The 20683-nt window shown below is 34.6% G+C and overlaps 1 protein-coding gene across 1 annotated transcript; it reads right to left on the reverse strand.

Moving 5' to 3' along the window:
- Window positions 1–737: 737 nt before the first annotated feature.
- On the reverse strand, window positions 738–2290 carry LOC131437789 (large ribosomal subunit protein eL20). The gene is made up of 3 exons (XM_058607364.1): window positions 2191–2290; window positions 1538–1894; window positions 738–961 (listed from the first exon to the last, which is right to left on the reverse strand). Exons 1-3 carry the CDS (start codon window positions 2206–2208, stop codon window positions 803–805), a joined length of 534 nt encoding a protein of 177 aa, XP_058463347.1. The 5' UTR covers window positions 2209–2290; the 3' UTR covers window positions 738–802.
- Window positions 2291–20683: the final 18393 nt, after the last annotated feature.

Genomic DNA, 20683 nt, shown 5'->3' on the forward strand with positions numbered 1-20683 from the left:
ATTATTTACGGACTCGACAACATCGCCTACCATGTATTTCTACAATTCCGCATCAATTTGCAGAATTCCTTGGTATCATCCCGAGTTTTATTAGGATTGATAAGTTGGAGCCTTGTAGCTTTTATTTTGATAGGATCGAAGGTTGACAGTTTCACGATAAACACCAATAATATCAAGAACATCAATCGAGCAAACTGAGCCTTAGCGCCAGCAAGGGAATCTAGGCAGACTATGCTCAATTACCTACCTACGATATATTTATTTATCCCCGGTTTTAACCTCAGACTGCCCAATTTCTAATTATTAGTCTGTAGGTTCTAAAACCTAAAGGTTCAATGAAATAATGAAGTAAAAGATAGAATAAAATGAGAAGTTTTTCTTTGCCTTTTAATCCAAGAACAATATTCACTCTTCTGATCCTTTATGTAGATGAAAAAGCAAACAAACACATGCTCTTAGCCTGTTAGTGACAGCAAATAAGAAAACAGTTCGATAATTATTGAATACTGCTGGTAAAGCCACGAGAAAACTCAAAACGTATTGCCGTTCCCTGCATAATTGTCCCATATGTATTGGAAATCCTAATTATGCGAAGAACGGCAGTTAAGGTGAATCTATCGAACAGAGACAGCAAATTTCACTCTAACTAATGGTTTTCGTATATGACATTGTGGGGCAAACAGTTCGTAGAAGTAAATGGATATTCTTTTGAACTATAACTTAATATTTGTTTCGTATTTCTCACAGTGATCATTTACTCTAGCAAAAGAGTGGCAATAACAATACACAATCAGCGGTCGGCTTACATGTAGTATGTATCAGGTCGGCGGAACGAGAACAGTTTCCTGTAGCGCTTGTGATGGTACCGCTGAACTAGAGGGAAACGAATTTTTGAATCGTGGAACTGCTTAATATGGGCACGACGCGTCTTGGAAGCTTCAACGACCTCCACCTTGATTATCTGGAAGCAGAAATAATTATTGAGAAACTTTCGAGTGATATTTCGGTTATTATACTAGCAAAATTTTGGGTTTTGATAATTATAACAGTTTTCGTTCCGTTATAACGGTTACGATCTAACTATTTTGATTACTGCTTGCATTTTTGAACGATGTTATTCGCCTCGACTCTTGAGTTCCATCGAGTGAAGTTTTAGTGGTAATGCCCCGTTTACACTTTTGCTGGCTGCCAGCATGCTGGTGTCAGTGTACTGCCCTCTTAGGAAAAAACGTTCAACTGTGGTCCAATGATCCAAAGTATTAGACCAACGAAGGACCACCGTTGAGCGTTTTTTTCCTAAGAGGGCAGTACACTGACACCAGCATGCTGGCAGCCAGCAGAAGTGTAAACGGGGCATAAAAATGAAATTTCGCATATAGAACCAAAAAGATTCACTCCGTTTTATTTCGATCAAAAGCAACAAAAGCATCACTCAATTAAAATACAGAATGCAATTTTGTACATTCAGTCGAAATACAGAATAGAGGTGGTTATTTACATATTTGAAATGTGCAAGAATTTAAATCACTGTACATACCTGGATAGAATGAGCACGAGCACGGTGCCGTGAAGCCATATCGCTGTAACATTGCGTGACAGCACCTCCTACGGTTAGATCACGATATTCGCGATACATATTATGCGTACCAGAGCGAGAATCATAGCGTAACCAGATTCCGAAGTTTTTCACCCGGAGAGGAGTTTTCTCCATGATACGCTTAACCGAAACGATCTCACCGGTGGCCTTTTTGAATTTACGTAGCTGCCTCAGAAAGTACCAGAAACGAGATTTAGCTACAATCTGGTCTGGCGCAAAGATATGCATTTTGAACAATGGTGGGTTCGGATCCTTCTCCGAGGGCAATTTGCGCCCAATTACTTGGTATTCCTTCAACTGCAAAAATAACAAAAATCAGTTTCTGTAGACTGTTTTACCACCCAGTGTGAATGTTTTGGAAAATTCCATTTGCTGTTTTATCTTTCGGGTTTTTCGCTTGAAAACAGCAATTTTTAAGCGAATCCCCTTGATTTGCCGACACATGAGAAATTATTTTTCAAGATAACCGCTACTATTTGAGATTTAGAATATAAAAAGGAAATAATGTCATCAAATACATGTTGATAGAACAGTCATCCAAAAATTCACACTTCGAAACCACTAATAAAATAAAAAAAATTCATTATATTTACCAATCCTTTAGCTTTCATTTTCGCTACGTTTCATAAAAGAGGAAACGGAAAAGAGTTTTGACAGAACGTGCTTGAACTGAAAGTGACAAAATACCAGAGATGCCAGGTAAACATGTCGTAATTTAAAAACAGGGTTGCAAATGTCTGCAAACAAAAAAAAACAGCGCGACTAGAGTGACTATAATCAGAGTGGCGACAGCTGTTCGTTTGGAATGACAGCTCCCAGTTCCAAACGAGCAAACGACCTGTCAATTCAATGTAAAGCTAATGGATTGTTTTGAATTGTTGCCAACATTACGGATGAGACGTCGTCACTCTGGTTATAGGCACTCTAAGCGCGACCAATTGAAAAGTTAGTTAGTTAGTTAGTTGTTTATTTTAGCCCGGTTTTAACCTATCGGTCATTCACCGGGGGAATTGAAAAGTCTTTTCATACATTATGACGAAAGTCTTAGAAAAACTCGAACCTAAAAAAAGTATTTAACCAGTAATGGGCAAATAAGATCAACAAGATGGCGATTTTTTCGTATTTGCTAGTAAATTTAATTAAGTCTAGATTATTTTTGTACTAACTTTATATATAGGTGCATCAAGTGATGTACGGTCACTTCGCCGAGGGTCACGGCATAAAGGTCATTTGGCATAAATATATTTGGCATAAACATAATTTGGCATAACGGTCATTAAGCATACGGTCATTTGGCATAAAGGCATACGGTCATTGGCATAAAAGTCATTTGGCATAAATATATTTGGCATACACATAATTTGGCATAACGGTCATTAGGCATACGGTCATTTGGGGTAAAGGTCATTTGGCATAATGATATTTGCATAAAATAAAAAAAATCGGACGATCATAATTCACTTAAATATTTTCTGAAAATTCATATAAGTTCACATTAATAATTGAGTTCATGTAGTTTGTTTCTGCTCTATGTATTTCGGTCTTTTGAGGTACTCTCTTGTAGACCACGATGACCATGATGATTTGGAAATTCGTGTTGAAAATACATTTCAATTAAATATTTTTTCTGCATCGTAACGGTGTATCGCAGAAAATTTTTACGTGTAAAGCGAGGAAAACTATACTCATGGGCAAGTACTGGCGTATGATTCGTGTTCTTCTAGTAAGAACTTTTAACGAGAATAATGACGCCAATGTAATGGAAATAGCAAATAGTATTAATACCTTCTCCGAAGAAAACTACTTGAAAGCAATAGCAGCACTGTTGGGGTTAAAATCAAAATAACTCTGATGACTTTTTCGTTATTTATATGTTAAATATTAAAACTTTTTTGTTTTGTTACGACTTTTTGTTCGTATTCATTTTTGTTTTGTTGTTCTATGTAGAATTAAATATTGACTTTTTCTTTATACTTATTGTTATTTTATGTTTCGGGTAGATCGGGCATACGGGTGGATTACGGCCGACCCGCGGTCGGAAGCGGCGGCCCCTCGCAAGCAAACCTGTAATCCATCCGTATGCCAAATGAACTTTATGCCAAATGACCGTATGCCTAATGACCGTTATGCCAAATGGTGTGTATGTCAAATATCTTTATGCCAAATGACCTTTATGCCAGTTGACCGTATGCCTAATGACCGTATTCCTAATGACCGTCGGCGAAATGAAATGTAACCGCATCAAGTGTGTACGCAGAAAAATGGAGCTTGTTTGAAAGAACAAAACAGTTAGTAGATTTTTAAATTTGATTTTTGTTAATTTCTATCTAGAATATGATTGTTTCAAACCAATTTTCTCCTTCAACACCAACAATAATCTCTGTTTGATGTGGATTAACATTTTGGTCTCACCTAACGACCAAATTGCTGTTCCAGCTTATTTTATTGTTGAAATATACACCAATTTTTTGTTTATCAACAAAAGTTGAGTTGATTTTATTGGAAAAATATTTGTTGATTCAATTCTAATTTATCCTTATGTTAATAAAAAAATTGATTCCTTTCATCTATGATCTAATTTGTATAATGATACAACACAGTTTATTGTTGAAATGAACCGTGTCAGTTATATTTCTTATAAACCAGAGAAATTTTTTCATCTGTGAATAAACAAAATTATTCGTATGTATTTCAAAAAGTGAAACTTCTGTTCATTTCTTTTTTGTGGAGCGTTTCAACAATTCATGGGCATCGCACCATGATTGTGGTTTGGAAATAATTTTAATTTCATTCATGTAAGTAATTAGAATTGCTAAAACAAAATAAATCGACAATAAATGTATAAAAAATAACCCTCCAATTTACAATTTATTTTGAAAGAAATCATTGTACTCTCAACAACAAAAAAAGGATCTCAAGAAACTAAAAACGTAAGTAGAAATAATATTCATTTCAGGTTTATATTTTCTCATTTGTTTCAATTGCCAAGTTTATAAATTCAAAGCACTATAAAGATTACCTTCATTTAAAGTTAGTTCATTGTAAAATGACTTTGCAAGTTAAATTTACTATGGAATTGTTTGTTAAGAAACTGACAGGAATGCACAAGCCAAATATTTGTTGTTTTTAACAAAATATTTATTGAAATAAACTAATTCACTGAGACAAATCAAACATCTAGTTTTGTAGTTTCAAGCAACAATATTTGTTATATGAAACCAAATTTTCTGTTGTCACTATTTCAGTAAGATAAATCGTGGCGAGAAACCAAAATTTAGTTACTTTTACAATATTTTTCTCTGCGTGTACAGTATAGACCAGGGGTGCCAGGTTCACAGAATGAATTCGAGGTTCACAGATTTTCAACTTTCTGCACAGATTTTAAAAAATGACACAGATTTTCACGGATTTTTTAAATCGATCTCAGTTTAGCACCAAAAAGTACAGAGCGGTTGTATTTTTGCTCACCAAAATGATTCCGATCAGCTATTATGGTACGGAGAACGTGCACAGATTCTCACAGACAGGTTTTTGGCTTGATCACAGATTTTTGAAAAAATGACCTGGCATTCATGGTGTAGACAAATTTGTAGACCTGGCATCTCTTCAGCGGCCCTTACACAAGAAATTCTCGGTTAATTTTTCAAAAGGCGTATAAGCAAGTGACAGTTTCTCTTTGTTTACTTTTTTCTTCTATTAATTACCAAGCGGTTTCCACGTTTATCACTCAACTCTTTGCATAAAATGATACCCGAAACTTTCGACTTTCAAACAGAATAGTGATATCAAAGAAAATCTTTTTAATTACATCACAATAATCGAAAGAGAGAGTGATTAAAGAGAAACTGTCACTTGCTTATACGCCCTAATGAAAAGATTTTCTTTGATATCACTATTCTGTTTGAAAGTCGAAAGTTTCGGGTATCATTTCATGCAAAGAGTTGAGTGATGAACGTGGAAACCGCTTGGTAATTAATAGAAGAGAAAGTAAACAAAGAGAAACTGTCATTTGCTTATACGCCCTTTTGCAAAATTAACCGAGATTTCAAATTTGCATAAGCGGCCCATACACGAGAATTATTTTTGTCATGATGACCAAATAACGATATTTCAAATTTGCATAGAAATTTCGTCAATACTGTACCATATACACACTTAAATTTTATAGCTGAGTCTCGGCAAAAATATGCCGAGATTCGCACAGCCGAGTAATCAGCAATCATCTCGGCAAAAATAAAATTACTGAGCGTCTCGGCACCCTCAAATTTGACAAACGTCAAATATTGCCGAAATCGTCAGCATAAGATTTACTGTTTGCTCAGTGAAACGTTCACTGAATATTCGGCAATCCAATAAACCAAAAAAATGAAAAAATGAATTACTGAATCATCAGTAATTAAAAATCTAGTAGATTAATTTTGTTTGTGATTTCTCAACATTATAAACACGCCATTTAGGATCAAAAATTCATTTTATTAACATTTAAAGGAGGCTTACAAATTTGTTGCCAGCATGTAGCATACAGAAAAATTTAAAAAAAAATGTCGGAAGGCTCGCATACTGTAAAAACCATGCAAAGAGTTTTAAATGCTGACAGTATTTCCGGTCCTATGGGAATTATTACATCTCTCCAAACTAATGAGCAGTCTCCTTCGCCAAATTCCTCAGACATCACTACCATCAGCGGCGTTTCCGGATGGCTTGAGTCGAGCTGGAAATATGAAAATTAATATGTACATTGATCTCTGGTTTACAAAAATTTTCAATATTTAATGATGAATATACGGTATTGTTCAAATAAACTTACTTTGATCCATTGAATTATTCCATGCATTGGGTTATTTTTTCGCATATCCCCAAAAGTTTGTCTCAAGGACGCTTTGAGCCCCGAGTTGGGTGTTTTCCCTTATAATCGCGAGTGCTCTGATAAAGTCGCTTTTAATAAAGCGAAACATTCAAGCTATTTATTCAATATGTTTACTCGCAAGTGGTTCCACACTTCTTCGAAGATTATCCATTTTTTCACTAGAGAATTTCATCAGAAAATAATCGCGCAATGCGAAGCGAAAATTTTACGCGGCAAAAAATGACAGCTGTTGTACTGAATTTCGGAAAAAGCTAGCGCATATTCCGAAATCTCGGCAAACGTCGCTGCTGATGTCGGCATATCTGTTGTTTACTGATACATTCAGCAAGCAACTATGCCAAATTTCGGCAAAATGAAGCATTTTACCGAAATATCAGTGAATGCATTTAACGAAGTTCAGAAACATGCGTATTGATTACTGAGCTATCAGCAAATTTACGTGTTGCTGATCAGTTTCGGCATTTTAATATGCCGAGCTCAAGAAATGGTTTTAAGTGTGTACGTTCGTTAAAATGATATTATTTTTTAGTAATGACACTTCTAAAGATCGTGTAATGTTCGCTATAGAAAACTCGTCATTACTGCACCATACATCTGCATTAAAATGATATTATTTTTTAGTAATGACACTTTTCATGATCCCTTTCAAAATAAATTGAAGCGCTGCCTAAGACAAGACCTGACAACTGGCTTCTTGTTCTTCCTTCCGAATCATCCATCTCGTAATTTTCGCCCTGTTGAATAAATACCAATTACACTGGAAGAAAACGTCAGCCGCATTTCGGATGATGGAACTTCATTCAATGCGATATATAACTGAGGATTCCGACTATTAATGATAAAACAATTTGCATGATCATATAATCAATATTCAGTGAGTTTCACTTCTTTTATGTGTGGTTTCCATCCATGTGTTATCTAACTGTCAGTTACTTTTGAAATGTTAGTGAACTGTGTGTTAATGGTTATGAATCAGACTGAATGTATATTACCAATTGTCATTTTAATCCTTGAAAAGAATTTATTCCTAAAAATAAATTATGAACAGTTCGAATAATTTTATGTTTAACAATGAAGGAGTTTTATATTCATTTCGTCGGATTCTCTTCTACAATTTATATGAATGGCATAAAAATATGGAATTGTATTACAATTGTATGTATGTTTTCTTGAATCGAAATTAGTCGTGTCAGATTTTAATCAAAAGTTAAAATTAACCGCGAAATGGTTCACAGCCTAAAACTGCAGACGAATAATTATTTGGGTTTATTTTCCACTGGAAATAATTTCAACAAAATAATTAATATTAGAATTTTCATTGCAAGATTTTTTTCAGTGTCGGAAAATAACCATCGATCTGTCCAGAATAACCATGCTCTCGAGCAGGGTTATTTTTGACAACATCAAATTAACCGCTCGAGTGTCAGATTTTAACCAAAAGTTGAAATTAACCACGAAATGGTTCACAGCCTTATAGTATGTTCACATTAGCGCTGATATCAAGTGATATTGGCATATACTTGATATCCGATGATATCATGTGCGATAGCACTTGATATCCCATAGAATTTGATGTCAACGCGTATCACCATTTTAGCATGATATCCGGGATATCATGTCGAGTTATCAAAAATCGCAACTAGCAACACGGATAATGGCATTGAACGCACTCATTTATGAACGTCACTTTGAGAGTGACAATAACCAATCATTATAATTTTGATTTTATCAAGGAATATTGGCGTTCGGAGACCGATAAATGCGAGACCTCAATTATTGATTGAATTTTAGGAGAGAAAAGCAATATTATTTATCTTACTTCTAATGGGAACATTCTATATGACAACTTGATTGTCAAAAGATATCATTTCGATCATATGTGAACACTTCGACATGATATGCATATCATCTCGGTATATCAAGTGATATAAGCGCTAATGTGAACATGGTATTAAATGGTAAAAGAAAATCTCAATTCTATGTACCCTCTCACATTAAGCCAAACAATACTTCGAAAAACACCTATTATTAACGTCCATGAACATGTAAAATTATGTGGTTGGAAAATTCTTTGACATGAAATTCATGAAAAAAATGATACTGATTAATACAAATAAAATATCAATTATCCGGTATATGGATTCTAGAAGATTTCGCATTTATTACATCAAGGTGCAATATACAATCTTAGAAAAACAAAATTTCAATCTTAGAAAAACAAAATTGTCCGATGTTGAAATTGCCCTATAATTACAGGAACTCTAAGGCTTTGAACCATTTCACGGTTAATTTTAACTTTTGGTTAAAATCTGACACTCGAGCGGTTAATTTGATGTTGTTAAAAATAACCCTGCTCGAGAGCATGGTCCCACATTATCAGATCCGAATGGATTCCGAATCAATTCCGAATCGGCGAGAAATTTTTTAGTCGGAATTTCATGTGGAAATCATAATGGATTCCGAATCAATTCCAACTCCAGTGCAACAACTGATTCCGAATGAATTTCGCCTACAACCGGTTGATTCGGAAATCTGTCGGAATTGAGTGAGAAGATGCGGACTGAATTGTCAATTCGTCTTCTTCTTTCCCGATTTTGCACGTTTTCGTGCTGATTTTCAATTTATTTTTAAATGAAAACATTATATAACTGAATATACAAATTCAAATCTTCAAAATTTTCGGACATACAGAACTAGTAAATAACTAGTTCTTCTTAGAATTCCAGCATTAAGTGTTGAAATTCGCTGGAAATTAACAAAACGGCCTACCTTTGTCAGCATCATCCATCCTCTAGCTGGAGTGTAGTGAAATGACTTATGTTGCTTAACTTTTACACTATCACGTTCATAAAATTAGCGAATATTCAATGACATTTATAATGTCACTGTCAATCGGGTTGATCGAGCAGCCAACTCAGGCGAAAATTCTAGCACAATCGAGCACTGAAAAATCATTCAGTCGAGTAAGAATTCATTGCTCATTCCGTCTTTTCGATAATGTGGGGTTATTTTGGACAGATCGATGGTTGTTTTTCGACACTGAAAAAATCTTGCAATGCAAATTCTAATATTAATTCTTTAGTTGAAATTATTTCCAGTGGAAAATAAACCCAAATAACTTTCCGTCCATCGAATTTTGAACTGGGGCGCAGTTTTAGTTAAATTTAACTACTGGAAACAAAATAACCTCTCAAGTGTGAGATTTCAACCAAAAGTTAAAATTACCTTCAGCAGCTTCAATCAACTCAGCATCTTCTGAAGCATCAGTCGCGGCGGAGTATTCAAGAGCACACAACATTGAACTCTTCAACAAGGGCATGGCAGGAATCAACGAAGAAAACCCGGAATGTTAATTATCCTCGAGAAAAATATTTGGCACACCTCTTTGGTTCTACATGGGTTTATTCGTTTTGACGTAGTTACGTTAGTTCCACTGTTTAAATGACTATCTTGAACTTGAACTTGAACGAGAACTTGAAATTTCGAATATATCTGTTAATTGTTTTAGCTGTAACTTCTTCATTTTTTCAAAAGGCACGGATGGGAGAACCATCAATCTGTAGGTTTTAATAAGAGCTTTAAAATAAAAATTATCAAAAAAATCGAAACCCTGATTTTTTTAATTTAATTTTTTTGGTTCATTTGAAATTATTAAGAAAAACATCAATTTTGTTTTACAGTGTATGTTTTTTTAGAGTGCCCTATTGATTCTCTACAACTTCTTCCTGGACGTCCATTTTGTACGATTAGCGTTTTACAACGAGAAGAACTTGATCATTTGCATGCACCCGTGAACTGTTTTAGCTTCAGGCACGGATGGAATAGCCATCAATCTTTAGAGCAAATTCAGCAGCTGCAAGATTCATATGAGTGGTCTATAATGTAAATGAAACTGAAACAAACGTATCCCCAGCAATCCGTTTTAGTTTTATTTATTCGACCAGTTCTACTGTCAAATTTAAAACTGGTATACATTGCCGTTCTATTTTTTCTATATTTAAAACACAGATAAAACGCTGCTGGGGCTGCCAGTTTATTTTGTTATAATTTCTAGATTTAAATTTTAAAACTGACATAAATTATGCATCTAGAACTAGAACACTCCTGAATATGCCCTTAGGTTTTAATAACAGCTTTAAAATAAAAATTATCAAAAAAAAATTAAAACTCTGTTTTTTTTTTATTTTACTTTTTCGGATTGTTTTGTAATTATTGAGAAAAAAAAATCAAAAAAAAAAAAATTTCCCTACAACTTCTTCCTACCATTTTTGTACAATAAACGGTTTCCGAGTTACAACGATTTGAATAAGGTAATTTTTGTGAAATGCAAAAATACATACGCCCTTTTTAAAAATCAGTCGTGAGTCGGATTGACCTCTCCATCGGTTCAAAACTTATGGTTTGCCATACTGCAGCCATGTGCAAAGTTTCATCCAAATCGGAGAAGGTCGATTTTGATTTTGTCACTTTCGTCTACTTATTCCTGGAATTGCTCTTCTGCCATGCAACATACGGACAAAAATATTTGAAAAAGTGAAAGAAACGCCCTGATAAATAATGATAAAATTATACGACCTTATTATTCCTTCAACATTGTGAAAACTTCATTCAATTTTAGGGAAAATTGTCTTCTGTGTTCGACAGTATGAAAACTGCAAAATGAGAATGGATGGATTGATTTTTGTAACGGAAATACAAAAGAACACATTAATTTCAATTCAAGAAAACATACCCAACTAACCCAAAGTTCGGATAAAAGGGACTGATTTGGCTTAAGCAGCTCTCAAAGTTAATCAATAGCATTCTAAGCAGCCCATTTTTTAAAGTAATTATCCACACTTGAAAGTTCGCGCGACGCACCGGAACGAACTTCTAAGCTGCTTCTAGAATACATTGCTCAGCTTCTATGCAACGAAAAAGTTCACGCGGAACTTGTTCTGTACTTTCAAGTTGCTAAAAGTACCACGTGCACTCTTAAGCAGCGAGAGAGTTCACGCGGAACTTGTTCCGTACTTCGAACTACAAAAATTGCCACGTGTTTTTTTTTTAAGCAGCTAGAAAGTTCACGCGGAACTTGATCTGTACTTTCAAGTTCTCAAAAGTTCCGCGAGTACTTTTAAGCAGCAAGAAAGTGGACTTTTTAAGTAATTGTGGAACTTCTGGTTGCTTGGGTACATACAAATGTAATACAGTTCCATATTTTTATGCCATTCATATAAATAGTGGAAGAGAATCCGACGAAATTTATATTACTTTCTTTACCGGAACCCTCTCAGCAAGCGGTTCTTTTTTGTTGGTCGTTAAGCGCTTGTTGAACGACATGCTGCACGAAATATTCGTTCAGTTTGCTGGAACGGTTTGTAGTTATTTTTTCTCTTGCAAAAATAGTGTGAAAATTAGGTGTTGCCTTTATATAGAAACAAAATGTGTTGTTATTCTACGTGAGGTAGAAGTATTGTACAGGTATGTAGTGTTAGTTTAAAAAAATAAGTGGAAAAAACTTCGGAAATTCTGCAGTAAAACTAGTCCAACGGGGCTACAACTTCTCATATTAAAATTGGTTCAACAATGGACCTCTGTCTGCCGGGTTTGTTGAACGAAAAAAATGGCATTCGATTCAACGGTCTGTTTCAAAATCGACAAACGAAGGTCCCATGTTGGCCTCCCGTTGAACGATTGGTTGAACGTTCATTGGACGGAGGTTGACTGCAGCGCTGCCAACTATACCGATTTCTTGGTATTTATACCGATTTTTGGACTCGATACAGGAATACAGATATGCTCTCTCAAAATACCGATATTTCAATTTTCATACAGATAAGTACCGATTTACAGTTTTTGTGTTGGATTCCATAGGGGTAAACCAGTCGAGCGACCTTTTTTTTTGGTCGCAAAATCAGTTTCCGCACTAAATCTATGTTTGATTTTTCGAGAAAGATATTGTACAGATAGATTTTTCCGCCAAATACAGATTTTTGAAAAAAAAAAAAACCGTTGAGAGCACTGGTTGACTGTTACGGAAGGAGCCGGATCGTGTGAATCGTGTATTAAACTAATTTTGACGGAAGCTGACCTTCCGGTGACGGTGACGAAAGAAGGCGGATGTCTGAATCGTACATTATCCTTGCCAGCAGGCTAGTTATATTGCTTGACAATAATATATTCTATTTACTCTTTAGATTTTCAGGGATAGATGATAGTGCATCGGAAAGTGCGTTGAAGGATTGATTGAGGATTGTGTTCTGGATAGATGAAATCTTTTTAAAATCATGTAAAATACTAAACATTGTAGACACAATCAAAAATATATGCTATCTACAAGAAATATAAAACACTAGAACTATAATTTGCTTCATATTGATTTAATATAATAAGCACATTTGGTAAACAACATTTATCACTAGACCTATCATTTATTATTTTATTTTTTACCAAATAACTCGCCTCGCTTCGAAACTGTATATTCGAACTTTGAGTACTGGTTTGATGTCATTTATTCAGAAGGTCGTTTCTCGAAATAATCGTACAGGCTATGTGCAATGAACCGAGAGCCAAATCCAGAAATCCAGGTTCATATTGTCTCCGTTTGATAATCCGATGCAAATATATTTCCAAATGTGCTGTACATAGCTGTTGTTTTAATGTTTGCCTAGGAGATGCTATTAACAGACTAACGGTCGTTGACGGGAACTTACGCTCAGACTAGAATGCGATAATTAACTTATTTGAACATTATTTACTACCCAAGTGGATAATCAATCTATTTACCTTTATATATTGTAATTAATCTTTCAAAATGCACCTTCTTTTGGTGAGTCTATCCAAGGACCAAGGTGAGAACATCTTCAATATTGCCTATTAAGTATTTTCATGTTTTGAAAACTAAAGAGTATCCATGGCAGTGCTGTCAACTGGTTTTTCCAAAAAACTGTATTTGGCGGAAAAATCTATCTGTACAATATCTTTCTCGAAAAATCAAACATCGATTTAGTACGGAAACTGATTTTGCGACCAAAAAAAAAAAAAGGTCGCTCGACCTGGTTTACCCCTATGGAATCCAACACAAAAATTGAAAATCGGTATTTATCTGTATGAAAATTTAAATATCGGTATTTTCAGAGAGCATATCTGTATTCCTGTATCGAGCCCAAAAATCTGTATAAATACCGAGAAATCGGTATAGTTGGCAGCGCTGATCCATGGCAATGTCGAGTTCCAGGTTGCAGTGTTGCCATTTTTAAAGATATTTCAATAGAGTACATTATTACTCTGACAGTGTATCATGACAATGTACCGCACGATGTAAAATGTGTCCTTGAAAATTTGTCGGAGTACTCCGTATTATAGTTTGTATTTGGTTTTATTGTCGTGAATACGACTTACTTTACTATGGGGCGCCTTTTCAAAATTAGCCATATGGAAGAATGGGCAGAACTTAATCGTGAATATCTCGACTTGTATTAATGGTAGCAACATAATTCTTTCACCATTTCATCAAAAATATGATCAGGAATTCAGGATAATATTTTGAACAGTGTGCGATAACCACAAACAACTCAAATATTAAGTTTTCTTAAAATTTGAAAACAATGCGGAAAATTCTTTACTTTCGCTTGGGTTTTTCGCGCAAGGACGACGATTTTGAGGTAGTCAGGCACATATCTTCAACTGAATGCGTATAAAAGGGGAACCGTGGTCGAAAATCGATCATTTCTTTTCGTGCGTTCGATGGAAGCAGACGTCGTGGGAGTGGAATCATCAACCAGCAGCGACGGAGAATGCACCTTCTGCGTGGTTACAACCTCAAACGCTCAGGTCGCATCTCTCATTCGCTTGCTGGCCATCAAGGCGAGAACCAGCAGCGACTGAAACTGGATTCTGAGTCTGTTATTGGATCTAAATTTAGGTCTTGAACTCAGGGTCCAGTTCTCTATTCCAGACTTCTATTCGGTTCTTCTTAAAACCATAATAATACTCCTAAAAAATTATGCGGAATTTACTTTATTGTACCTCTATACAACCCATTTTTGTCGTGAATACGACTTACTTTACTATGGGGTGCCTTTTCAAAATTTACCCTCTGAGAGAGTGATAAGAATCAGAACGCGTTCTAAGGAAGAGAACAAAATATCTGCTGCTGTACAACAAATCGTCCGGGAAAAATGTTCCGAAAAGTGGTGAATATCGCAGTGAGTTCCTCAATTTGGTCCTTGTGAATGCTAGAAACGAGTCCCTTCAGCATATTGATAGTTTCTTACAATAAAATATGCAAATCCGAAATGAAATAATCGACATTAAAATTCTGTATGCGGCTAGCCGTTAGGACCGCCCATTAGTGAAAAAGCTACAAACGAAATCAGGTAGAAACAAGCCTCTCAACAAAACTTGAATCAGTTTGGATTGTATCGCCACTGCGAGCAGATGTGTTTTGTGTCATCTGCACGCTTTCGACAAGAGCGATTACGTCACAGCTGCCAGTCATTAGCATTGGGAAAAAACAACGATGGAGAGCATTGCACAATATCAGCCGTTCTAATGGCTCTAAAAGTTTTCTAAAGAACTATTAGGATTTGTTGTTCGCAAATCGTAGGGAAATATCCTCAGTTTACTACAATTCAATAACAGTTTGCTTATGGCGTTTTCGTTTTCAATTTGCACTACACCGGTGCAGTGCTACACTGAGGTATGAATAAACGAACAAAAATGACGAAAACATAAACAGTAACCATTGACTACAATAAACGATTCCATTGCACAGAGCTACACCAAACTTTTGATGAGTGCTACACCAGTGGTATCAGTGCAGAAAAAGCGTAGCACTGGTGTAGTGCAATTGGTAAAAACGAACGGTTTCAGTGCAGCTTTCGCTACACCAGTGTAGTGCAATTTAAAAACGAAAACGACATTAGATTTGTGCACTTTTCGCTGTGTGAAACTCACAGTAATCGAGATCAAGTGAAGCCTTCTTTGTTTTTGCGAAAAATGTTCCAGAGTCTAATGTCGTAGAGAATTACGCAATTTGACTTTTCTGAATGCTAGAAACGAGTCCCTTCAGCATATTGATAGTTTCTTTCAATAAATTATGCAAATCCGAAATGAAATAATCAACATGAAAATTCTGAATGCGGCTATTTTTATAGCCGTTAGGACCGCCCATTAGTGAAAAAGCTACAAACGAAATCAGGTAGAAACAAGCCTCTCAACAAAACTTGAATCAGTTTGGATTGTATCGCCACTGCGAGCAGATGTGTTTTGTGTCGTCTGCACGCTTTCGACAAGAGCGATTACGTCACAGCTGCCAGTCATTAGCATTGGGAAAAAAAACAACGATGGAGAGCATTGCACAATATCAGCCGTTCTAATGGCTCTAAAAGTTTTCTAAAGAACTATTAGGATTTGTTGTTCGCAAATCGTAGGGAAATATCCTCAGTTTACGGCAAATCAAGAACAGTTTGCTTAGATTTGTGCACTTTTCGCTGTGTGAAACTCACAGTAATCGAGATCAAGTGAAGCCTTCTTTGTTTATGCGAAAAATGTTCCAGAGTTTAATGTCGTAGAGAATTACGCAATTTGACTTTTCTGAATGCTAGAAACGAGTCCCTTCAGCATATTGATAGTTTCTTTCAATAAATTATGCAAATCCGAAATGAAATAATCAACATTAAAATTCTGAATGCGGCTATTTTTATAGCCGTTAGGACCGCCCATTAGTGAAAAAGCTACAAACGAAATCACATAAAAGGAAATCTCTTAACAAAAATTGAATCAGTTTGGATTCTATCGCCCCTATGAGCAGATGTGTTTTGTGTCGTCTGCACAGCTAGTTTCGCTTTCGACAAGAGCGAATTCGTCACAGCTGCCAGTCATTAGCATTGGGAAAAAAACAACGGTGGAGAGCATTGCACAATATCAGCCGTTCTAATGGCTCTAAAAGTTTTCTAAAGAACTATTAGGATTTGTTGTTTGCAAATCGTAGGGAAATATCCTCAGTTTACTACAAATCAAGAACAGTTTGCTTAGATTTGTGCACTTTTCGCTGTGTGAAATTCACAGTAATCGAGATCAAGTGAAGCTTTCTTTGTTTTTGCGAAAAATGTGAAAAAGGGGAATGCGTGCATAATTCATACAATTGATATTCGGAAGTGTTTAGGAACATGTCAGTTGTTTTCGTATTCACGACATCCAGTTATGTCTCTGACATTACCCACCCGCCTTTTTTTCATATTCATCTTGAGAGAAATGATTTACAACTTATAAATTTATGTTACACACCCGAAAACACCATATATAAACATGCAATAAAATTCCGAGTCGTATTTTGCTCCGATGTTCACATGCATGGATCTCGGCGCCATACTTAATTTCGTGCTAAAATTACTTATACCACCAAAACCGTATCTCGCCACCTGTGTAAATTCTACATCGTGTATATAGCGGCCCTTACACGCAGAGTTGCCAGGTTATTTTTTCAAAAATCTGTCAAAACTCAAAAATTTATCTGGATTTGTCTGGGTCTACTATATACAAGGAAATTTTTACCGGGCTTCATTTTCAGTGGACAAAAAAAAAGGTCTCCCCACCTATCGTATAGAGGCCAAAACCGTCAAGATCTAGTAAGATCTGACTAAATCTAGTAAAAAATGAAAAAAGTCTGGGAAAATTCGAAAAATCTGGCAAAAGATCTGTTTAGTTTGAGTGTCTGGCGAAACGAGGAAAATCTGGCATTAAGAAATAGCGGCCCTTACACAGGCATTAAAAATGTCATTTTAAATGATGACTGACTAATGATGCAATTCAAATTTGTTTGAAATTTCGTCATTAGTGCACCATTACACGTTCATTAAAATGATATTATTTTTTATTAATGACATTCTCAATGACTCGTGTAAGGGCCGCTAATGATGTATTTCAAATTTGATAGAAATCTCGTCATTACTGCACCATTACACGTTCATTAAAATGATATTATTTTTTAGTAATGTTATTTTTAATGACTCGTGTCAGGGCCGCTTATGACGTCTTTTATCAGAACACCATCAGGGATGCCATGTTCACAGATTAGCGGCCCTTACACGATCATTAAAAGTGTCATTACTAAAAAGTAATGGGACTTTTAATGATCGTGTAAGGTTTACGAGTTCAGTAATGACACGAGTAATGATGGAATTCCGGATTTTACATCATTACCAACATTATTTCTTCTTCTTATTTTTTTTTAAGTGCTGAATAGCGGACCTTACACGATCATTAAAAGTGTCATTACTAAGTAATGACACTTCTGCTCAAACGCTCGTCATTACTGCATTACTGTACATCATTACTTTTTAGCATTACACGTTCATTATTAATGATGAGTATTTGTAACTACTCCAGCAATAGCAATAGCAATATTTTTATTTTCGTTTAGCTGAAAATAAATTTGATTTTCTATTGAAACGTTAAGGTTAATGAAATATTAACAATTTAAATCTACACTTTGTCATTTTTTCGCGTATAGTTCTAAAGATATTCAGCACTTCCACAAAAAAATAAGAAGAAGAAATAATGTTGGTAATGATGGAAAATCCGGAATTCCATCATTACTCGTGTCATTACTGAACTCGTGGACCTTACACGATCATTAAAAGTGCCATTACTTTTTAGTAATGACACTTTTAATGATCGTGTAAAGGCCGCTAATATCTTTAGAACTATACGCGAAAAATGACAAAGTGTAGATTTAAATTGTTAATATTTCATTAACCTTAACGTTTCAATGGCAAATCAAATTTATTTTCAGCTAAACGAAAATAAAAATATTGCTATTGCTATTGCTGGAGTAGTTACAAATACTCATCATTAATAATGAACGTGTAATGCTAAAAAGTAATGATATACAGTAATGCAGTAATGACGAGCGTTTGAGCAGAAGTGTCATTACTTAGTAATGACACTTTTAATGATCGTGTAAGGGCCGCTATTAATCTGCACTGAGCTAAATTTTCTTTTTCACATTATATGATATTCTAATGATTTTGCACTATTAGCATTTCCAATCATAGTTACAAGATGTGTTCAACATCATGTCAAATATATGAGATAATCTTATGAAACATAAAACTCTTCTTAACGTTATTTTTACAGGATTTCCATATAACGAATGAAATTTCCAGTCTGAGTCAAATTTATTGGCGCGTCTTATAACCATTACTAGATATCCGCACAACATACATTGGAACAAATTATGAAGCGCATATTATATTCACTTCGAATTTATTTATATAGGTTCATATATACCTTATGACTAGTTTAAATTTATATATATATATATATATATATATATATATATATATATATATATATATATATATATATATATATATATATATATATATATATATATATATATATATATATATATATATATATATATATATATATAACTTTCAATATAGGTCATACGAATAGCAGATAATTGCCAACTACTACTTTTCTTTGAGGATTCAAGCTATACTAGTATTCCATTCGGTAAGGGAGCACCTCATGATATTTGCGAAAGAGAAGTGAGATCCCGAGACTGAAAATAAAACAATGAATCTTACTACCCAAGTAACAATTTTTGTTACGCTAGCTTGTTTGTGACTAGTTTGCAACCAGATATTTGAGTGATTGTTACTAACATCTAACCACTTGCATGACTCAAAAAGCGCAGTTTCTACTAGTTGTTAAATCGGCTAAAAATATGTTGTCGTTACGTTGTAATGCCATACTGAAATAACTTATCTTTTCATAACTTGAAAATAACTGGTTTCCAAGTAAACTAGTTGAAACTTAGTCACCATCGACACTATAAACATTGAATCCAGAATACTTTTCTATCTTCAATAAAAAAGCAGAAGAGTACTTTAAGTCACAAACTTGATACAAGGTACAAATTTCACAACGATCCAAAAATTGTCGAGCGGAATTCAATTTTACTTAACTGTTTTTTATGCGCCTTCAATCAAAATCTGTTTTTAAAGATATAAAAAATAAACAAAATTATAACCCTATGTTCAGAATGCTCAAAATTATTCCAAGTAGAGTGATTTCTCTTCATTTTAAATTCATATATCATGAGAACTATAATATTATCACAATCGATGTTCAATCCCTATATTATTTTCTTCGTGTTTATGACAGTGCATAGAACAAAAATGACTATTCTGCCTTTCACTATTTTCGGCAAAAAGTAGTTTTGAATAAAGTAATATCCTGGTTTTATTTACGTTTCATACACTTCTTGAGACTCCATATTGTGTTCGCCATATTCAAGCCAACAAAGGTTGTTTTGTTTGCATTTTAGTTACCATAACGTTGGGAAAACTTACCGATAACTATCTGAATTGATGAAGAAATTATATGTTATAATCTTATAATATATAAGTTATTGCTATATCAATTCACAGTAACGATTCACATATACGTTAACGTATTTATAATGGTTTCGCAACGGAAAATAAACCTTTTTTCAACTAGTAGCTAAAAACATAGCTGTGATTAAAGATATGTTAGAATCAAGTAACGATAACTTACAAATGATAGTTAGTTTAATGTTTACGTTATAAAGAAACACCGCTGTCACCTTGTTTTAACCAGTATAACATAAAACACATATTCGTGCTCTTGTTGCAACATAGTTTGGACTTTGTCGTATCAGAACTAGTTGCGGATTGCTACTTGGGTAGACAGATAGAGTAATGAAATGTACCGGATATATATTTCATGGTCCGTTAACGCATATCCTTGAACGAAGTTGGATGAGCTGTCTTGTCAGCGATTTAAAATTACATTGAGATGTGAAACTTCCTGAAAAAATGGTCTGGAGCAGTTGATGACTATCGAGGACACCACTATTCAAGACTTTCATCGGATTTCCATATAAATTATATGGGATATTTATTTAACTTTCATTATGATAACGTCCATTTAGATTTGACGTACACATTAAATAAAGATTATAAGCTTCCATATAATGTCTATGAATTATATTCTGCATATGATTCATATGACAAATCTACACTCAAATAAAAATTCACGTTCGATTTACTTGAAAAATCACGTAAAATGGTTTCAAATGTCAAATTGAATATTTTACGTGACGGAAATGAATGTTATACGAACACCCCCTAAAATGAATACATAAGGTTTACGTGAATTGACCAAACGTCAAACAATCTACGTGAATTTCAGGTGTGAAA

The sequence above is a fragment of the Malaya genurostris genome, chromosome 3 (genome assembly GCF_030247185.1).
Source record: "Malaya genurostris strain Urasoe2022 chromosome 3, Malgen_1.1, whole genome shotgun sequence".
Classification (NCBI taxonomy): domain Eukaryota; kingdom Metazoa; phylum Arthropoda; class Insecta; order Diptera; family Culicidae; genus Malaya; species Malaya genurostris.

Coding starts and splice junctions, on each gene's coding strand:
- LOC131437789 (XM_058607364.1), bottom strand. Junction 962..1,537: donor CTCGTGCTCATTCTATCCAG/GTATGTACAGTG, acceptor TTCTGCTTCCAG/ATAATCAAGGTGGAGGTCGT.